The sequence below is a fragment of the Vicia villosa genome, linkage group LG5 (assembly GCF_029867415.1).
Source record: "Vicia villosa cultivar HV-30 ecotype Madison, WI linkage group LG5, Vvil1.0, whole genome shotgun sequence".
Classification (NCBI taxonomy): domain Eukaryota; kingdom Viridiplantae; phylum Streptophyta; class Magnoliopsida; order Fabales; family Fabaceae; genus Vicia; species Vicia villosa.
Window position 1 is genome coordinate 89,890,928 of NC_081184.1, and position 20,398 is coordinate 89,911,325.

Here is a 20,398-nt window from a genome sequence, read left to right on the forward strand (position 1 = left end):
ATTTTTGATGTGGTGATAAAACTTTATATTATGTGTAGTAATTAAATAAAATGATAATATATAATTGTAGAAATGTAAAAAGAATGACAATTTTCTATTTTTCATAATAAATTTATATATGTTTCTATCATAATTATCTCATGTTCTTTTATCATATACAAATATTTATAACACTTTTTAGTATAAATGATAATTTTATCATAGAAAAAACTAACATTTTTTAATAAATTGAAATTTTAATATAATTTATTATGTTTTAATAGTAGCTTTAATTATAGTTAATGTATTACTAAATTTAAAAAAAAAAAACTTAAATAAAACTTTAGTAAATGACTAAAATATTTATTTTAGTAATAAAGTCTATGTACAAACATCATAAACAGATTGATTTACATAAAAAAAAATTAAATTAATCATAATTGAAATTTTGCAATATTTTTTGTTGGATAAAACTCTTTCTAATTAAATGTAAATTTACTATCAACATCTTTTACGATTAAACACAATAATTGGAAGATTTTAAAATTAAATTAATGTATTATTTAATTGTAAGATTTTAATTAGTAAACACAATATTTGAAAATATAAAAAATATTAAATACAATAGTTATGAAAGTGGACATATTAGACGTGATATCGTTTCATTCTTTTATTTATTTATTTATTTTAGAGATATCTTTCCATTAATTACAATAATTCAAATTTTATAATCAAACTTGATTTTCCATATTTTTAAGGAATCTATTTATTTTTACGCAAACTTTTCGATATACCATTCATCATCGTATTCATAAATTCATAACCAAAACTAAAAAAACTTAGTTCAAAATAAAAACAATCCTCAAACAAAAAGAAAAAAAATAGAATAATAATAATAATAATAATAATAATTTGCTTATATTTTTATTAGAGTAATAATAATAATAATCTAACACGGTAAAAACGGAATTGAAGTATAATAATTACTAATAGAGAGTAATAACTATTACATTATATAAGTATAAAGGAAGAATCATTACAAACTTCTCAGTATAGAAATAATGATTTATTAATGACAAACTTAATTGAAACGGTTTTTTTTAGAGTATCCTGGGAATTTCAACTTTTCTTCTTAAAAAAAAAGGAAGCGTGTATCACTCAACTTTCCAAATTCTATTTTAAAAATTTAAAACATGATAAATATCATCCAACTTTTCAAATTCAATTTTAAAATGTATTTTTAATAGAAATATTTTAGGTATATTTACAAAAGAACAAAATAAATTAATCAAAAATTGACTTTATAAGATTATTTTTTTTTGGGTTAATACTACTTTACCCCCTGCCATATAAGCGAGATTCGGTTTACCCCCTCTAAAAAAAATTATTGGACAAACCTTGCAAAATAAAGATTCCATCAATATTGACCCTGATCAGTTTTTTTGGCCAAGATTCTTAGAATCTTGCCTACGTGACATTTTTGGTAGTGCTGACTGTACAACACATAAGCAATGTGGCACAGTCAGCACTGCCACGTGGAATTTATTATTTTTTTTGAAAATTTTTTTTAAAATTAATATTTTTTTTTAAAAAAATTAATATTTTTTTTTAAAATTAATATTTTTTTTAAAAAAAAAAATAATATTTTTTTAAAAAAAATTTAATTTTTTTTACGTTTTTAAAAAATATTTGACAGTACCTGCGGATTTACGTACGGATTTAAAAATACCTGCGGATTCACCAACGGATTTGACAATACCTGCGGATTTACCTACGAATTTGACAATACTTGGAGATTTACCTTTAAAAATACCTGCGAATTTACCTGCGGATTTACCTACGAATTTGACAATACCTGCGAATTTACCTCCTGCGGATTTACCTACGAATTTGACAATACCTGCGGATTTACCTACGAATTTGACAATACCTGGAGATTTACCTTTAAAAATACCTGCGAATTTACCTGCGGATTTACCTACGAATTTGACAATACCTGCGAATTTACCTGCGAATTTGACAATACCTGCGGATTTACCTACGAATTTGACAATACCTGCGGATTTACCTACGGATTTACCTACGGATTTGACAATACCTGCGGATTTAACTACGAATTTAAAATTACCTGCGGATTTACCTTTAAAAATACATGCGGATTTACCTGCGAATTTGACATTACCTGTGGATTTACCTACGGATTTGAAAATACCTGCGAATTTATATATAATAAAAATAAATTTTAAAAATAATAAAAAAAAATAGTAAAACAGTTTTGGAAAAAAAAATTAAAAAAAAATTAATAAAAACGTAAAAACGTAAATTATTTTTAATTTTTCCAATTTTTTTATAATTTATATATAATAAAAACGTAAAAAAATATTAATTTTTTTAAAAAAAAATTAAAAAAAATCAACAAAATTAATAAAAAAAAATTAAAAAAAATTTAAATTTTTATTAAAAAAAATAAAATAAATTCCACGTGGCAGTGCTGACTGTGCCACATAAGCAATGTGCTGTACAGTCAGCACTACAAAAAATGCCACGTAGGCAAGATTCTAAGAATCTTGGCCAAAAAAACTGATCAGGGTCAAATTTGATGGAATCTTTATTTTGCAAGGTTTGTCCAATAAGTTTTTTTTTAGAGGGGGTAAACCGAATCTCGCTTATATGGCAGGGGGTTAAAGTAGTATTAACCCTTTTTTTTAGAAGACCTTGATTCCAAACCATTTCATGATTTTATGCTTAAATGAAAGTCACCACTTGAAGCAAAATAGTCACTAAGATACAAAATTTAATCTTCTGAAATTAAAAAATATGTTATAATCTGGACTGGTAAGGCGTGAGGCCTAAATGGTCATAAACAACAATAGTCATAAACATAAAAAATTCTAGGAACTTATAGAAGAAAACCAAGCCGCCATTTTTGGTCCAAGTAATAATTGAAAATAGATGAAATAAAAAACAAAAAACTTTCTCTCTGCAAACCAAATACGATACTCAACCTCTCTTATCTCTAAGAAATGTTCATCTTTTCACATTCCCTCTCAATTCGGTTCTTCCATGGCTATCGCATGAACAACAAAAGAAAACAACAACCAAATACCCAAACACACAAACAGATAATACCCAAGCCCCAATCGGAATGCTCAACCCCAATCTCATTACATTTTATGAGGTTACATTAATCAATTACATAATATTAGCAAGAAAAACAAAATTCAATCATACAAAAAAGGCCAGCAAGCATAAACCGAAACAAAGAGTTCTCAAAACCCAGGTAAAGATTTTACTCATTATGCTTCGTTCATTCTTCTTCTTCCTTGCCTTCATACTCTATGCATGTTTCTTCTGTTGCAAATTTTGTGTGTGACTGGATCTTGTTTGGTTGTGTCGTTGCTCTATGTATTGTAGTTTTGCAGTTTGAGGTGCGTTGCTGGTTGCTTGCATGTTGGCTTGAGTTTGTTTGTAGGTTTTGTACTGCTGGTTTATGGCGTAACCTTGCTCCTTTCAATTTTCGCCAGATTCCATTTGGTGGTGATGTTGTAGTCATATATATAGTCATAATAATGGTGTGAATATTAGAGCTTATGGAAAACTGGTGGAATTTAATGGAGATAGGTAGTTGTGTGAATTTGAAAAGTGTTGTTTGAAATATGGAAGGGCAGGAGTAATTTTGGTTAGTGGAGGTCTTTGTGTTTTCAAAATTATAAAATTCATCGTTTCAAATTATGGAATAATTCATGCATTTAATAGACCTATTAGGATTTTGTAATCTGTATAAATAAATAATTAATTACGTGTAGATTTGAATTTGAAGAAAAAATAATCAATTACGAAAAATTAAAAATCAACAAAAAAATTAGAGACTGCCACATCAGCAGCAATAAATGCCAAATCAATATTATTGTGTTATTTTGACAAAAGACTTTTATACCCGTGGAATAAGAAAAGTTTCAGTACATTTATTAGAGGGCTTTTATTGGAATTTCCAAGTACTATTACTTTTATATATTAATAATAGATTTTTAATAAATTTTGCAATAAAGTACTTAAATATGTATGTATTAAAATTTCGAATAGTTATAGTCAAATTATTGTGTAGAATATAATTGTAGTCAAATGTATTTTAAAGACAATATTTATATATTTTATACCTATTTTTATTACTAAATTAAGGGTAAAATTGAATGTTGATATTTCCTCACTAATCATAGATATATAGTTGAATAGTAGACTCTAATATTAATGCAGAAAAAACATACAGATGTTCAAAATATCAATTGGCTTCTCACTAATAGCTCCACAATATCAATTGGCTTCTCACTAATAGCTCCACAAACTAAAATAATTATTAAAAATATACTAAATGAGAGTTATATGCAATATAGTATTTTTTTTGGCTTTATACCACCGGTTTAGTCCGGTTCGGGGGCGAGTTCTGACATCAAGTGGTTTCATCTCCCTCCCTACCGATTGCAGTTGCGGAGGATGGAACCGTGGTTCTCCCTACCAAGTCCAGCGTCAATCACCACTGGACCAACTAACGATTGGTATATGCAATATATTATTAGAAAACATAATACTGGAATGGTGATATTGGAATGGAATGATTCTGTCTTAAAAACATTGCAAGCTCAAAGTGAACAAATGAATGTTCACATGTTGGAAATAAGTTAGAAAATTATTATCAAAATGGAAAATGGATGTTCACGTGTATTATTTGTTTGTAAATGATGTTGGAATATTTCCAATAGCAACTTCCTTAATTGGCTCCACACAAACAACCATTATTACAATTCCACAATAAAAATTATACTTCACAAATAACATTTACATTTACAGTCACATAAAGCACCACACAAAGTTTTTTTTTAACATTTCATTCCAAACCATGCTACACATACTTCTTACTATTGGCAAATGGGACTCATATTTTTGCAAGTTCTGAATTGAATTTCCACATTGCAAAATCTTGGGTAAGATATGAACATATCCAAGACAAATTGAAGATAATAACAACTAAGGCAACACATGAATACAAATAAACTCGACAATTCGTTTCTCAATATGTCTAACAATTTTATCGCCAAATCTGGTGATTTAAATCACCGTCAATAGCCACCATGTACAGCAGAAGACATATGCTTCTTGTTCGTGACCAACCACCATCTTCCCACCCTCTAACCATTGAGCACAACAACAACAAATAACAACACACGAAAGGAAAAAAGGTAGATCGAACATCAAAAGCTCTGCGACAGTAATGGGGAAAGATCTTTTTTCAATTGATTTCCCAAAGTCACGGATTCTATAGCAAACGAAATAATTAAACTAAAATGAAATGATCAGAAACTCTAGGTATTTTATTTTGGAATAAAGAGAGAGGGGAATGAGGAAGATGGATGATACAGTATGAAATTGAGCTTTAAGTTATTTAAAATAGTTTATGTTAGTTGGGCTTGTCTTAGATATTATTTAGTTGGTCTTTTAGTTATTGGGCCTTTATGTTACTACCCACTATTGTCATCACTATATATGTACTCTTAATGAGAGAGTGAAGATTATCAAAAGAAATCAACAAAGTTATTTTTTATCTCTATTTTCTTAGCCTTAATTTTAATGTCTTTATCTTTTATTATTGAAACCCTAATTCTATAGTCTTGGTAGGAATTTCTTCCTATCAATTGGTGTTTTCATCATGTACTCAAATCCTCCTATGGATTACCCTTATCTTACACCTTCATCTCATCAATGGAGCATTCCTCCTACCTATCCCACAAACCCCTCTTTCACAACTCCTACCACACCTTCATTTCCATCCTTTCCATGGGAACTTTTCTCACCCTATTACACAAATCCATATGTTCCAACAACATCACCAAGTTTGTATCCAAATCATGGATATTCACCACATATTCATTATTCATTTTTCACTTATTCAACAACCCATCATTCAGTCTACTACACTGATTGTCACCAACAATTAAAACCATCAAACACCTACACATTTTGTCATAAATATCAAAGCCACCCTAGTATTAGAAGAGATTGCAAGAAGTATTTGCAAGTCTCTCTGCCTTGTTTTAAGAAAAGATCTAAGAAATATTCTCAAAAACCTTCTGATTCACAAAAAAAGAAAAAACAAAAGTTTCAAAAAGTGTCTCGTCCTGGTTTGAAGAAACGATCTTTCCAAAACCATGGTAAAACCCTTTCTCGGTTGTTTTCTCAAAACCAGAAAAAAAATGATGTCCGATTCAAGCCTTAGCAACAAGTCGAGCAATTTTTTGAGAACTTTTGCTTCTGCGGGTCAATTGATCAGAAAAACCCAACCGGGTCATTGCGCCGCTCTCTCCCCCGCCGTCAACAGGTTCGACGATTCCTTGGTTCCTAGGTCCAACTTTTCTTCCGTAGCTGTCAAAATCAAGCCTTCCTCCAATGAGAATCTTCTCCCTGTCATCGAATCTGAAATCACATGTGCTCAGGAAATTGATGAATCCGGCGATGATCAAGAATCTTCTTCCGTAGCTCTCTCCCTCCGCCACGAAACCACCGCTGGCTATGCCCTGTTCGAGGCTCATGGAATCGACGAAATGGGACAGAACACTGAAGCTGTTCGGAACTCCGTTTCCGATTTGACCAGGTTCGGTAAGGTTATCAAGCCTCACTCTTTCAACCCTTTCACCTCTGCCCTTAAAGGCTTGGAACAAATGAATGTTGTTTCCGAAGGTATTAGGACTGATGAGCTGAGAACTGTTTTGGAGACTAGCTTACCGAACAAAAAGGAAGGAGATTTGGAAAAGGTACACCTTGGTCTTTGCTATAGTTACATAAGAGATTGTGATATTGTTACTGAACAATCACCAGCAGGGATAGAAGAAGGATTCTGTGATTTCAACAAACATTATTCTTCACCTGTTATTGGAGATCGAAATTTCGCAGTAGCGGGTTATGATGACGAGGAGTCATCCTTCCAATCGTTCTAATCTTCTTCAACGGATTCAGATGCCATCATCATCCCCACGAAGCGGTTAGAGGTATCTCCCTTGGGTTTCAATGATAAACACCTTGTCAAGGAAAATGATGAAGCTGAGGTGAGTACTTAGGTGTTGAGTACTCAAATTGCAACTCAAACCCTCGCGACTCCCATTTCTACTGCCCATACGACGTTGTCATCAATCTTTCTCGGTGAAGATTCGGACAACCCCGTCAATGATCAGTTGCTTATTGGTACCAGCCAAATTGACACAGGTAATTCTGTATCACAATCTGCAATTACAGTTATTATGAATGCGACTGTTTTTAGCGACGGAAAAGATAAATGTTATGAGAATACTGTGGTCAATTTAACATCAGACATTGACTTGAGTTCTGTGAGGATTATTCGAATTTCCAGTTCAGTTGTCTCCACCTTGCTTCAGGGTGTTTCACACGAACCTGAAAGTAATGGTCAATTTGTTAAAATACTACGGGATAAAGTCATGGTACTGTTTAATCTGGCCAGATTACTTGAGCAGTTAAATGATTATGGAACTGCAAGCTTGTTATATGGCCTAATCTTGTTCAAGTACCCAAATTACATTGATGTGAATCTGAGGTTAGCTGTTATTACAAAGGCTAGGAACAACACTTTGGTTTTGGCTGCTTTGTATTCCTTAGTTAAGGAGAGTTGTCAACGGTATGCGGATATATGTGAGGTTTTTGCTGTGTTGCTTGACAAATTTTTTGACATGGAGTACTCTGATTGTGTGAAGGCCTTTGATGCTTATGCAAGCTCAGATTTAAGATGTGCTCAGGCTTTACGGTTATGGCGTAATAGTTCTTCTGAGGTAAACAATGAGCTATATAAAGGTTATAAAAAAGGTAACACAGAGAGGCAGATCAATGAGATAGCTGCAGGTTATGACTTCCTAAATTCACATGAGAATGTACTTAATGTCAGTATATGGTACAACTCAACCTATAAAAATGACACTGGCTTTGTTCTTATTGCATTGGCACGGATTCCTCGTTCTGTAAATTTGGTATCAAATGCCTACCTTCAGTTTCTGCTGGGGCTTGGTACCCAAATGTTGTTTGAGTTTGTAAAAGAAATGCCAAAACCCAAGACCCCAGTTAAGTTTGATTTGGCTTCTCTTTCGGGTGGTCTCTTCTTTACATGGGTTATCCTGCAACTTTTCCCTGTTGTCCTCACATCATTAGTTTATGAGAAGCAACAAAATATAAGTATCATGATGAAAATGCATGGTCGCGTAGATGGGCCATATTGGATGATTCCTTATAGTTATTTTCTTGCCATATCACTTATCTACATGCTGTGTTTTGTGATATTTGGCTCAGTCATTGGATTAAAGTTCTTCACAATGAATGACTACAGCATCCACTGTTTTGTTCAGTTTAAACAGTGGGATCCAGGAGAGGAAAAAGAAAACTTGATTTAGCAATTTGGTTGTACAACCTTGAGGACAAGGTTGTTTTTGAAGGGGTTGGTAATGATAGAGTATGAAATTGAGCTTTAAGTTATTTAAAATAGTTTATGTTAGTTGGGCTTGTCTTAGATATTATTTAGTTGGTCTTTTAGTTATTGGGCCTTTATGTTACTACCCACTATTGTCATCACTATATATGTACTCTTAATGAGAGAGTGAAGATTATCAAAAGAAATCAACAAAGTTATTTTTTATCTCTATTTTCTTAGCCTTAATTTTAATGTCTTTATCTTTTATTATTGAAACCCTAATCCTATAGTCTTGGTAGGAATTTCTTCCTATCAATTAATGATAGAGTATGAAATTGAGCTTTAAGTTATTTAAAATAGTTTATGTTAGTTGGGCTTGTCTTAGATATTATTTAGTTGGTCTTTTAGTTATTGGGCCTTTATGTTACTACCCACTATTGTCATCACTATATATGTACTCTTAATGAGAGAGTGAAGATTATCAAAAGAAATCAACAAAGTTATTTTTTATCAAAAAAAAAAATTGCTCGACTTGTTGCTAAGGCTTGAATCGGACATCATTTTTTTCTGGTTTTGAGAAAACAACCGAGAAAGGGTTTTACCATGGTTTTGGAAAGATCGTTTCTTCAAACCAGGACGAGACACTTTTTGAAACTTTTGTTTTTTCTTTTTTTGTGAATCAGGGTTTCAATAATAAAAGATAAAGACATTAAAATTAAGGCTAAGAAAATAGAGATCAAAAATAACTTTGTTGATTTCTTTTGATAATCTTCACTCTCTCATTAAGAGTACATATATAGTGATGACAATAGTGGGTAGTAACATAAAGGCCCAATAACTAAAAGACCAACTAAATAATATCTAAGACAAGCCCAACTAACATAAACTATTTTAAATAACTTAAAGCTCAATTTCATACTCTATCAATGGAGGAAATGAGAATAAAAGGCAAGTGACAGAGTTTTAATTAAATTGAACCAAATATTAGGTTCTAGTGAATGAGAAGAAAAGTCATGTTCAATAAGAAATGAGCTTAATTGCACTTTTAGTCCCCCTATTATTCATTTGTTAACTTTTTGGTCCCTCTATTTTAGAATCCGGAAATTTGGTCCCTCAACTTTGATTTTTGGAGGATTTAAGTCCCTGTTCAAATCTGAGTGGAATTTTTGATGACATGGCATACATTTTGATTACGTGTCACATGCCAAGTCACATTATTTATTTCTGATATATTTTAATGATTTTGAAAATTACATAATATATTTTTATTTCAGAACAACAAAAATAAGCAAATATTATTTAGGTTTCCTAATTTATTTAAGTGAACCCTAATTGGAATGAGTCAATTTCAATTCCTTGCAATACATCATCGTCGTTCTTCAGAAAACCACCGCCCATTCCAGAAACGCACCCTCTTCATCATCGATGGTATTCAAAATGTTATTGTCCATTAAGCTCGTCACCTACGCTCGGCTTTGTCTCAACTGTCATCAAGCTTCTGTGATTTCGCCCTATTTCGCCTGAACACCATCTTCAATTTCAAATCCAACATATGTATTGAGGTAAGTGGTTGTTGTCTCAACTGTTTTTTATTAAGGTTTTGCGCCATTTTTGTTTTGCTGAATGAGTTGTTTTAAGTTAGGGTACTGTGTTGTGATATTTTGTTGGTATTATTTTAGCATAAAATTCTGTTGGTGGTCCCAAATTTGTTCGATGAGTATTTTATTACTATGTTCTGTTTGTGGTCCCAACTCTATTTCATGAGTATTTTATTACAAAGTTATTTCTGTGGTCCCAACTCCATGTCCCTAATGGGTGTTTATTATACATGTTTTGTGTAGGCCAGCAATGTCACAAACTGTCAGACTTAGAATACACCATAGGGGAGAATTTATATACCATCCTGTAAAGTTGTATGTAGGTGAAATGGTGTCTGAAATGGATTGGGATTGGGACGTTGACTTAATGTCTTATATGGATCTTGAAAGCGTGATTAAAAGTCAAGGATATGGCAATATAAAGTGTCTTTGGTATTGGAACCCCGTGTTTTCATTTACTCGAGGCCTTCGACCGTTGAATAATGACCAAGGTGTTCTAACCTTTATTGAAGATGTTAAAGGACATAATATTATCGATGTTTATGTTGAACACCCAGTTGAAATACCTGATTTTGTTGAAACAGATGAAGTGAATGTGGAGGATGTGCAAGCTGATGAAGTGAATGTGGAGGATGTGCAACCTGATAAAGTGAATGTGGAGGCTGATGAAGTAAATGTGGATAATGTGCAAGCTGAAAAAGTGAATGTGGAGGCTGATGAAGTGAATGTAGAGGATGTGAAAGCTGATAAAGTGAATATGGAGGAAGATGAAAGTGAAACAGATCCTGATTATGAGCCTAGTGATGAGGATGTGGATGAAAGTGATATTGACTTAGGCCCTGATGTTGATGTAGATTGGATAACAGTGTTGCCCAATGATCAAACTCAGAATTCCTCAGGTCATAATGTAATTTCTAATAACGAGAGTTTTGATTCAGATGAGCTTCAAACTCCCCCCAGAAAGTGATATTGAAGATGAGACTGAGAGGTTTTCAATTTTCAAAAATAGCAAGAAATTTTAGTTAGGCATGGTGTTCAAGGATAAGTTGCAAGTTAAGGATGCCATAAAATAGTATGCAATGGATAAGAAGAAAAATGTTGTCTTAAGAAAAAATGACAAGAAGAGAATGGTTGTACGATGCATGGAGGGTTGTCCATTTTATATGCGCTTTAGTATGAGGACCAACAATCTATTTTGGCAACTTGTTAGCTTCACAAATGAACATAGTTGTTATCGAAGACCAAAGAATAGATAAGCAAAAATTAGATTGGTTAGCTCGTAATTTTATTTATACATTACGACATAGTCCTGACATGCAGAAATGGGGTGTGAAGTTATCAAGTGACCAAGCTTACAGGGCCAAGAGGAAAGCAATGGAGCTGATTCACAGGGCTGGTCGTGAACAATTCACACATTTAAGGAGGTATGCTGAAGAATTGCTCAAATCAAATCCAAACTCGACATTTAAGATACAATGTGTTGTTTCCGATGGTGGTCCTGTTTTTGAGAGAATTTATGTGTGCTTGGAAGCATGTAAGGCTGCATTTGCAACCACATGCAGGCCACTTATTGGGTTAGATGCATGTTTTTTAAAAGGGGACTTTGGAGGTCAATTGATATCTGCTGTTGGTAAGGATGGAAATAACAAGATGATGCCAATAACATATGTAGTCGTGGAAGCAAAGACAAAAGATTCATGGCAATGGTTCATAAAGTTATTACTTGAAGATCTACAATCCATTCATCACAATGTCTATGGATTTATCTCTGATCAACAAAAGGTATGCTACTTTAAGTTATTACAATATTGTTTTACTTTAAGCCAAAACAGTATGTTATTGCAATGGCTGAAAGTTGTTACAATATAGAGTATTACTTTATGTCAAAACAGTATGTTATTGCAATGGCTGAAAGTTATTACAATATAGAGTATTACTTTATGTCAAAATAGTATGTTATTGCAATGGCTGAAAGTTGTTACAATATTGTGTTACTTTATGTCATTATAGTATGATTTACAATATTGTGTTGCAATGTTTATGTTATTATAGGAATTGGTACCAGCCATTCTAGAAACCAGTCAACATGTTGAACATAGATTATGTGTGAAACATTTGTATGGTAATTGGAGAAAGAAATATCCAGGGCTAGAAATGAAGGAGGCTTTATGGAGGGCTGCTAGGGCCACAACTATACCTGGGTGGGAGAGAGCAATGAATCATATGAAAGAGCTCAATGTTAGAGCTTGGAAAGACATGATGGATGTTCCTGCAGCTTGTTGGAGTAGATCTCATTTTAAGACACACACATAGTGACTTACAAGTAAATAATATGTGTGAGGCATTCAACAGAGCAATTTTGGAGTACAGGGACAAACCAATCATTTCACTGTTGGAAGGAATCAAACATTATTTGACATTAAGGATTGCAACTCAAAAATAATCTTTAGGTAGAGTCAAAGGCATAATAACTCCTAAAATCCAACAAGTACTAGAAAAAACAAAGAGGGAGGCTAAAGGATGGAGTGCAACATGGCATTCAGATGATGATTTTTCACTTTTTGGAGTGTCGAATGGTGTTGAAACATATGCTGTGAATTTATTGCAGAATAAATGTGGTTGCAAGAAGTGGGATCTGACAGGGATACCTTATTGTCATGCTATTGCTTGTATATGGTTTAACCAAAAGGAACCAGAAGAATATGTGTCATCATGTTATAGGTAATTTACTTCATTTTCATCATAACCATACTATAGGTAATTTACTTCATTTTTATTGTGAATAGGAGATCTACTGTGATGGCTACTTATAGCCATATTATCTTGCCGACAAATGGCCCACATCTATGAGCGAATGACAGAAATGAACCAATCCAACCTCCGGTCATGAGGAGAGCTATTGGCCGCCCAAAAAAGAACCGTAACAAAACAAATGATGAGCCAAGAAGCACACACACACTTTACCAAGAAAACTTCAAACGGTGAAATGTCAAAATTGCGGAAAGATGGGACACAACAAGCGCACATGCAAAGGAAAAAGGGCGGCTGAGAGAGTAATACCGAAAGGTGGTAATAAAAAAGTGAAGACAAAGGGTGGTGGACAGACTGTTTTAGAAGGAGGATCACGAGCTCCAAGACCAACTCAAGAGTAGAAGCTTGATTCCTATGTTTTGTTGATGTATTAGTTTATGTATTTTGGTATTATACTGTTAAAATTCTGGTGCTCGAATTGGTTTAAAATTCTGCTGTCAGACCGTATCTTGTTTATGTATTTTGGTGCTTAAAATTCTGCTGCTGGTGGATATTCAGAATTATGCATAACAATTGGTTATTTTGGTTTATAATTGTGCATAATTTTGGTTCTATTGTTGGTAGTTATAATTCCGCATAATTTTGGTATACAATTATTAGAATTGGTATACAATTGTTAGAATTGGATAACAATTATACTGCTAGTTATACAATTGTTAGAATTGGATAACAATTATAATGTTAGAATTTGATAAAATTCTGCATAATATTGGTTCTATTGTTGGTAGTTATACTTCTAGTTAGAATTGGTATACAATTATTAATTGATATACTGCTAGTTAGAATTGGTATACAATTATTATAATTGAATAACAATTATACTGCTAGTTATACAATTGTTAGAATTGGATAACAATTATACTGCTAGTTATAATTTTCACTAATGTATATCAATTTTCATAATGGTCATAATGGTTATAATGGTTATAATTCTGCATAAAAATTATAACAATTCTGCGTAACAATTTCACTATTAGTTATAATGGTTTCCATAGAAATTACACAACCATAACAATTTTGCATAACAATTAATAACAATTCTGCATATAATGTTTTACATTTCACTAATTTAGAGAAATTACACAACCATAGAAATTACTCATAAGCATTTTTGACAAATACATCGATAATACTTCATTTGAAAATATGTGTTGCAACTAAGGCACACACAAGAAAAATTACAAACACAATAGACAAACCCAGAAAACAACCCATAAACTTTATCTTCATCTTCAACAAGTCTTCATTTTTCTGTGTGTCCCTAATTAAATCCATAGCCTCATCATTTTTGTTCTTCAAATATCTAATCACATCTTTAGAACGGTTGCTCATGTCTTCATCAACCCATTCAAAATAGTTGCATCCTTTTTTTCCCATCACCTTAAAATTACCACAACCATGAAATCTTCTTCCAGGATTCTCATAAGTCCAAGATGTCATCAATGATGATTCAAGTCCACACCAACATCTACTCCCTCTTATCCTTAAACCAGACTGATTTATTGAGGCAAATGAAAAACTTCTTTCAGACGTAGGTTGGAGAAGAAGATAAAAGAAGAAGAAAAATGAGCGAAGGATCTTGAGAAGAAATATTAGCGACGGATCTGGAGATTTCGAGCAAGGAATCTTGGAGAAGAAAAACGTGGTTTCCTGATAGGAACAAAGAGGAGAGGCGACTGCTAATTGTTAGGGTTCAATAACATTCAAGATCTTATTATATAATGATTTTATTTAATGGTATTTGATTTATAAATATTAAATTAAGTTTAAGAAAATTATTAAGTTATATAGGAAATTATTAACTTAAATATTAATAAAATGTAAATGACTTGGCATGTGACACGTAATCAAAATGTATGCCATGTCATCAAAAATTCCACTCATATTTGAACAGGGACTTAAATCCTCCAAAAATTAAAGTTGAGGGACCAAATTTCCGGATTCTAAAATAGAGGGACCAAAAAGTTAACAAATGAATAATAGGGGGACTAAAAATGCAATTAAGCCTAAGAAATGAGAAGTGGAGAGTTCCACTGAAGCAAGAGAGAAATGATTTCTCACGTATTTGAAAATGTGAAGTGTCTTTCTTCATGAGAGAGAATTTATAACAGACTTGGAAAGTTGTGAGACTTGGTTTTTCCACACAACATTTAAAGTGGAATAGTAATAATTATAGAAGTTTTTAAATTTAAAATTTTAACATTCGTGAAGGTGCAAAAAATATTAGAGATTGGGATGAACAATTGAATTATTGGTTAGTGGAAGTGTTTAGTGGAGCATTTAAAGAAAAATTAAAATATCTCACAAATTTTATAGTGATGACAAATCAGCAACATTAATTGTCAAAACAATGTTGTGAGAGTAGTGGTTAAAAAAGACAAAGTTGCCCTTGGAATTAGTCAAAATTAGTCTTGCATAAGTGGGGTTAAACTTGGTTTTTCCAAGTACTTAGATTTTTATAGATGTATAATAGATTAACTTCACTCTTTGTAAGTTTTAGTTTAAATTTGATGAAACATCGGGGCTGTAATATAAATGCTATTGCATTACTTTAACTGTTGTTGTATTTTGCAACGAAAAAATGTAGACATTTATGAAATTGGAATTCGAAACACTTATTTGTTAAATTCTGCTCTTGATTTTGTTCTTATTTTATTATTAATTTTAATTTTATTTTAATTTAATGATTATTAAAATATCTCTTAATGACTCACATTATTCTTATTAAAAATATTTTTCTTCCACTTTTAGTGATAAATAGAAACATGATTCTCTTTCATATTTCTTAAATGATTTTTTATAACGAAAAAACGGCTTCTCAAATTTAAACAAAATTTGCTAAATTATTATTTAATTTAAATAAAATAATATTTTATCCACTTAAACTATAATATCAGTTTTATAGGTTTTTATATATTACAAAACCATAAATGTTTAATCTGGTTTTTGATTTGTACTATTAGCACTTGTGTATTTTTTTGTTTCAATCAATTTTGGCTTTATTCAAAACACATATATGATACAAACAACACTTCAACATTTGGTTTAAAATGGATTTTATTAATCAAAATTCATTTCAAAATCAAAAGTAGTTGTAGTCCCTATTGCCCTATTTTTCTAAGAACTTGTCTCTTACCTGTCTATCAATTCTCAATCCCTGCAAAATTTAAATTGACCTGTCAATGTCATTCTGCAACAATCACTCCCACCAATCTCTTCACAGAAATAATTGGAAAATCTTAAAGAGAGATGTATAATATAAGTTAATATTGAATAATTTTGGTTACTCAGATTATTAAACATTAAATATTTATTATATGTGTTCTGGACTGGGCCAAGATTCGGCCCAATCTACTTTCGACCCACTTGACCTTGGGGGTCCAAACCATCCCATGGCCCATAAAGGGCAGCCGGTGCTCGTCTACTCCGTGCCCGACGTAGGCGCTTCCCGCGGGCTGTCTGATGCCCGGCACAAGTGCTCCCCGCGAGCACCCTCTCTGCCGAGGACCCTACTCCTCGTAGGGCTCCTTCATATCCAACCCCCTGAATAACGCGGAGTCCACGTGGTCCCTAAAATACCGCGTCTCCCTTAAACTTCGGAGTGGTTGACCAGGACGGAGGGCACTCACGCATCTCCGATATTTCCGCCTAGGAAACCTGGCAGTCTCCTAGTTGTGCCTGGAAATCCAGCCCAGTGGCAAGATCATGGCCCAGCGCTGAGGGCTATAAATACCCTCTTTCACTAGAGGGTCAGGTATTCAATCTCTTCTAACCTTTATCTCGTACTTGCACTCCTTTGCTCGTCTTCTTACTTTGGCATCGGAGTACCTTGCAGGTACACCCCTCTTCACTTCTCAAAGATCCAACTCCGAGCAGGCCTTGACGATCCTTCTGATCAGGTATGATCAATATGTATTATGTATAACGAATCTATTATATGTATTATATATTTAACATAATCGATCATACATATTATATGTATTAAATTCAGATTGGAAGATCACAAAAGCAATTTATTTATTAATTTTCTTCTTAAAATATAAGTTACTCAAATTATTTGAAATGATTTTAGTAAAAATTCTGTAATTGTTAAGTATGTATTATATATTTAATATAGTTATTAAATGATTCATAAATTAAAATCAAATGTGGTATTCTTACTTTTTTAAAATTCATGTTTCTTAAATTTTAATTTTTTAATCAAAATGTATTTTTTTTCTTTATATTTTATTATGCGTTTAATTTTCATGATGATAATGTGAATATTAACAGGAATTTGAAGTTACGATTAAAATATTAAATATTAACGGGAACATGAAGTTACACGAAGTTACTGATTATAATATACATTATGTGAAAAGTGTTATAACACATAATATATTCTTAAATACCTCAGGCCCCCAGTACACCCACACCCTCCAAAATAATATTTAATTACTTCTCACAACACTCTAATACAAGAGCATAAGAGAACAAAGAAAGTCAAATACAAGCTTAAAGTATTTTTGACTGGTGCATCTTGTAAAGAAAAACTCGATCCTTTATATAGCATTGGACTCCCTCTTCCTTCACAAAAACTAGCAATGTGAGACTTCTTCAACATATATATTTTCAATCAAAGCCTTGACATAACTACTTTTATTTTTGTCTGACAACATAGGTTACATATGTGATCCGTCTCGGTAGAAAAATATATTTATGGTGAAGGAGATTGTATGGATGTACAACTTTGAAGATGATAAGAGATGAGAGAAAGAGGAGATAACGAAGAAACAAATATTGAAACAGAAATTAAGAAGAAAATCAAAATTCCTCATGATTTTTACCGAAACCTGAAATGTTGGTGGGTGGGGGCTTGTTAAATTCATCGCATCAACTTTAGAATTATTAGATATTGGAATGGAAGAAGTTAAGGGATTAAATTTGAGATAACTAAAAAACCTGAAGGTTGGGGGAAGATGAAGAAGCAAAATTGTGTGTAAATACGTTCACACGTTCTCATTAATTCTTCTATTGAATCTTAACGGTTAATTAAATCCAACAATATAATTTATGGGTTTCACTGATGAGGGACTTAACTGTGCCCTCACTCTATACTTAACCCCCCCACACAGACGCGCGCGCGCACACATACAGATATATATATATATATATATATATATATATATATATATATATATATATATATATATATATATATATATATATATATATATATATAGGAATAAATGATACTAATGTATTAAAGTTTAATTTAATACCAAATCTCAACAGTTAAAACAATTGATCAACGGTGATAATAAATTATATAAAAAAATATATATATATATATATATATATATATATATATATATATATATATATATATATATATATATATATATATATATATATATATATATATATATATATATATATATATATATATATATATATATGTATATATATAGTTTGTTTTTCTCCTAAAAATTAGGTTATTTATATGACCGTTTGATCAAGTTTTATGAACGGTTGAGATTTGGAGTTAAATTAAATTTTGATACCTTAGTGTCACCAAGGTGTCAAACTTAGTATTATGTCACATCTGACAACTCTTCACCGCATATCTATATAAAAAATCCACTGTTGGATTGAAAGCAAACATCATATAGATTATGTTCATAAAATTTAACATCAAACAGAAAACATTTGATATGTTAACGAGATGCATAAAAACCATCTCTCTCTCTCTCCCTCTCCCTCTCCCTCCTTCCTTGAAAAGTTAGATTGGATTGAAAAATCGGCTGAGTTTTTATGATAAATTTATTCATATCCTTAACTACTTAAGCCAATCACACCATACCTAACATTTATAATTGAAATTCATAGTACGACTACCAGCATAGCTTAACTACATCTGCACTCTCTTAATATAATGTACTAACATGTTACTAAACACACGTGTAATAATTGGATGTCAACTCTACTACCATAAGTTACAAACTGCTTCATTCTAAATTTTCAATCTAACTCGAAGCTTAACTTCATCCTCTCATTGAATTCAACTAAGGATGGTCATATACCATAAAATACTCTTCCCTTTACTAAATATAACAACAAGACTCGTTCCTTCAATTTCATGGGTGATTAAAATTGTTCACAATAGTAATTTATTCAAAAACAAGCAGAAAACTCAAACATTATGTGTTTAGCAAGACAAAATAGAAACAATTTAGATAAAATGTTCAATGCAAAGTCATGGCTTCAAGGTGTTTCAACATGCTCTCCAGCTTCTTTAGATGATCCTCAACAACATCTATTTCATTCGTTTTGTTATTCCCTTCAAGTAAACTTGTGGCCACCGTAATTGCATTATTAATCTTGTCACTTTCTTGAGGGGAGAGCTTTGAATTAACATCCTTCTTCTTTAAAGCATTATTCATATCATAAACACAATAATCCAATGCACTCATTACCTTGGCCTTGTTTAAGAATTTCTTATCATCAACACTGTATCTCTCAGCTTCTTCAATCATTTTTCTAATTTCTGGTACTGACAACCTTCCTTTGTCATTGGTTATGGTGATCTGATTTGTATTGCCTGTAGATACGTCCTTAGCGGAAACAGTTAGGACACCATTTTCATCTATGACAAAGCATACTTCTAAGGGTTGGCCCCGAGGAGCACCAGGAAGACAAGAAAGACTGAACATACCGAGTAGATTGTTGTCTGTGACTCTTGCTCTCTCACCTTAATAAACCTTAATCCAGACACTACAAAGGTTATCTATGGCTGTAGCATACCATCTAGACTTTTTGACAGGTATGCTAGTGTTCCTAGGAATAACCACATCCATGATTTCTTCCGGGGATACTGCTATACCTAGTGACAGTGGGTTAACATCTTGCAGCACCAAGTTTGGGACATTCCTAAAGCCTTCACTCAAAATAGCAGCCTGAACAGCTGCACCATAAGCAACAGCCTCATCCGGATTTATGCCCTTGAACAAATTTTTTCCTTTGAAAAAGTCTTGTAACAGATCTTGCTGTTTGGGAATCCTCGAGGAGCCACCCACAAGAACAACATCATCTATATCACTGTTGCAGATTTTTGAATCGCGCAGACAAGTATCAACAATTTTCATACATTGATTAAACAGATCCAAATTTTTGAATCGCGCAGACAAGTATCAACTGGATCACTAAACTTCCTCCCAATTAACCTTTTAGCATCTGAAAAAAGAAACACACTTTATTCCTAAAATAGCAAGTAAAGATTTGCACGAGTAAAGTTTGCATCAGAGATAGAAATAACATTAAGCACAGGAAGTGGAAGAGAGAAGAGTAATGTACCAAACACAGTGTTTTGAGGGTTAGATGCAGCCTGATACTTAGCAGTATCACCGATCAACCTTTGATCATCGTTGAAAGCAACAACAGAAGGTGTAGTTCTGTTGCCTTGTTCATTATGAATAATCTCAATTCTATTGTGATCATCGAGCCACACAGCAACACAAGAATAGGTTGTTCCTAGGTCTATTCCTACTGCACGTCCTTCGTATTTTTTAGACAT

At 32.3% G+C, this 20,398-nt stretch overlaps 1 protein-coding gene and 1 pseudogene across 1 annotated transcript; one reads left to right on the forward strand and one right to left on the reverse strand.

Annotated features, from left to right (window-relative positions):
* Positions 1-11,349: 11,349 nt before the first annotated feature.
* On the forward strand, positions 11,350-12,760 carry LOC131604981 (uncharacterized). Its single transcript, XM_058877391.1, has 3 exons — positions 11,350-11,817; positions 12,088-12,313; positions 12,486-12,760. Exons 1-3 carry the CDS (start codon positions 11,350-11,352, stop codon positions 12,758-12,760), a joined length of 969 nt encoding a protein of 322 aa, XP_058733374.1.
* A 6,310-nt stretch (positions 12,761-19,070) lies between these two features.
* LOC131604982 (heat shock 70 kDa protein 5-like) lies at positions 19,071-20,398 on the reverse strand (annotated as a pseudogene).

Excerpts from the sequence above, each read along its gene's own strand:
- LOC131604981 (XM_058877391.1), top strand. The coding sequence starts at position 11,350 with ATGCAGAAATGGGGTGTGAAGTTATCAAGTGACCAAGCTTACAGGGCC. Across the intron at positions 11,818-12,087 it reads TTATCTCTGATCAACAAAAG|GAATTGGTACCAGCCATTCT; the intron begins GTATGCTACTTT and ends ATGTTATTATAG. Across the intron at positions 12,314-12,485 it reads GATGGATGTTCCTGCAGCTT|GTAGAGTCAAAGGCATAATA; the intron begins GTTGGAGTAGAT and ends AATAATCTTTAG.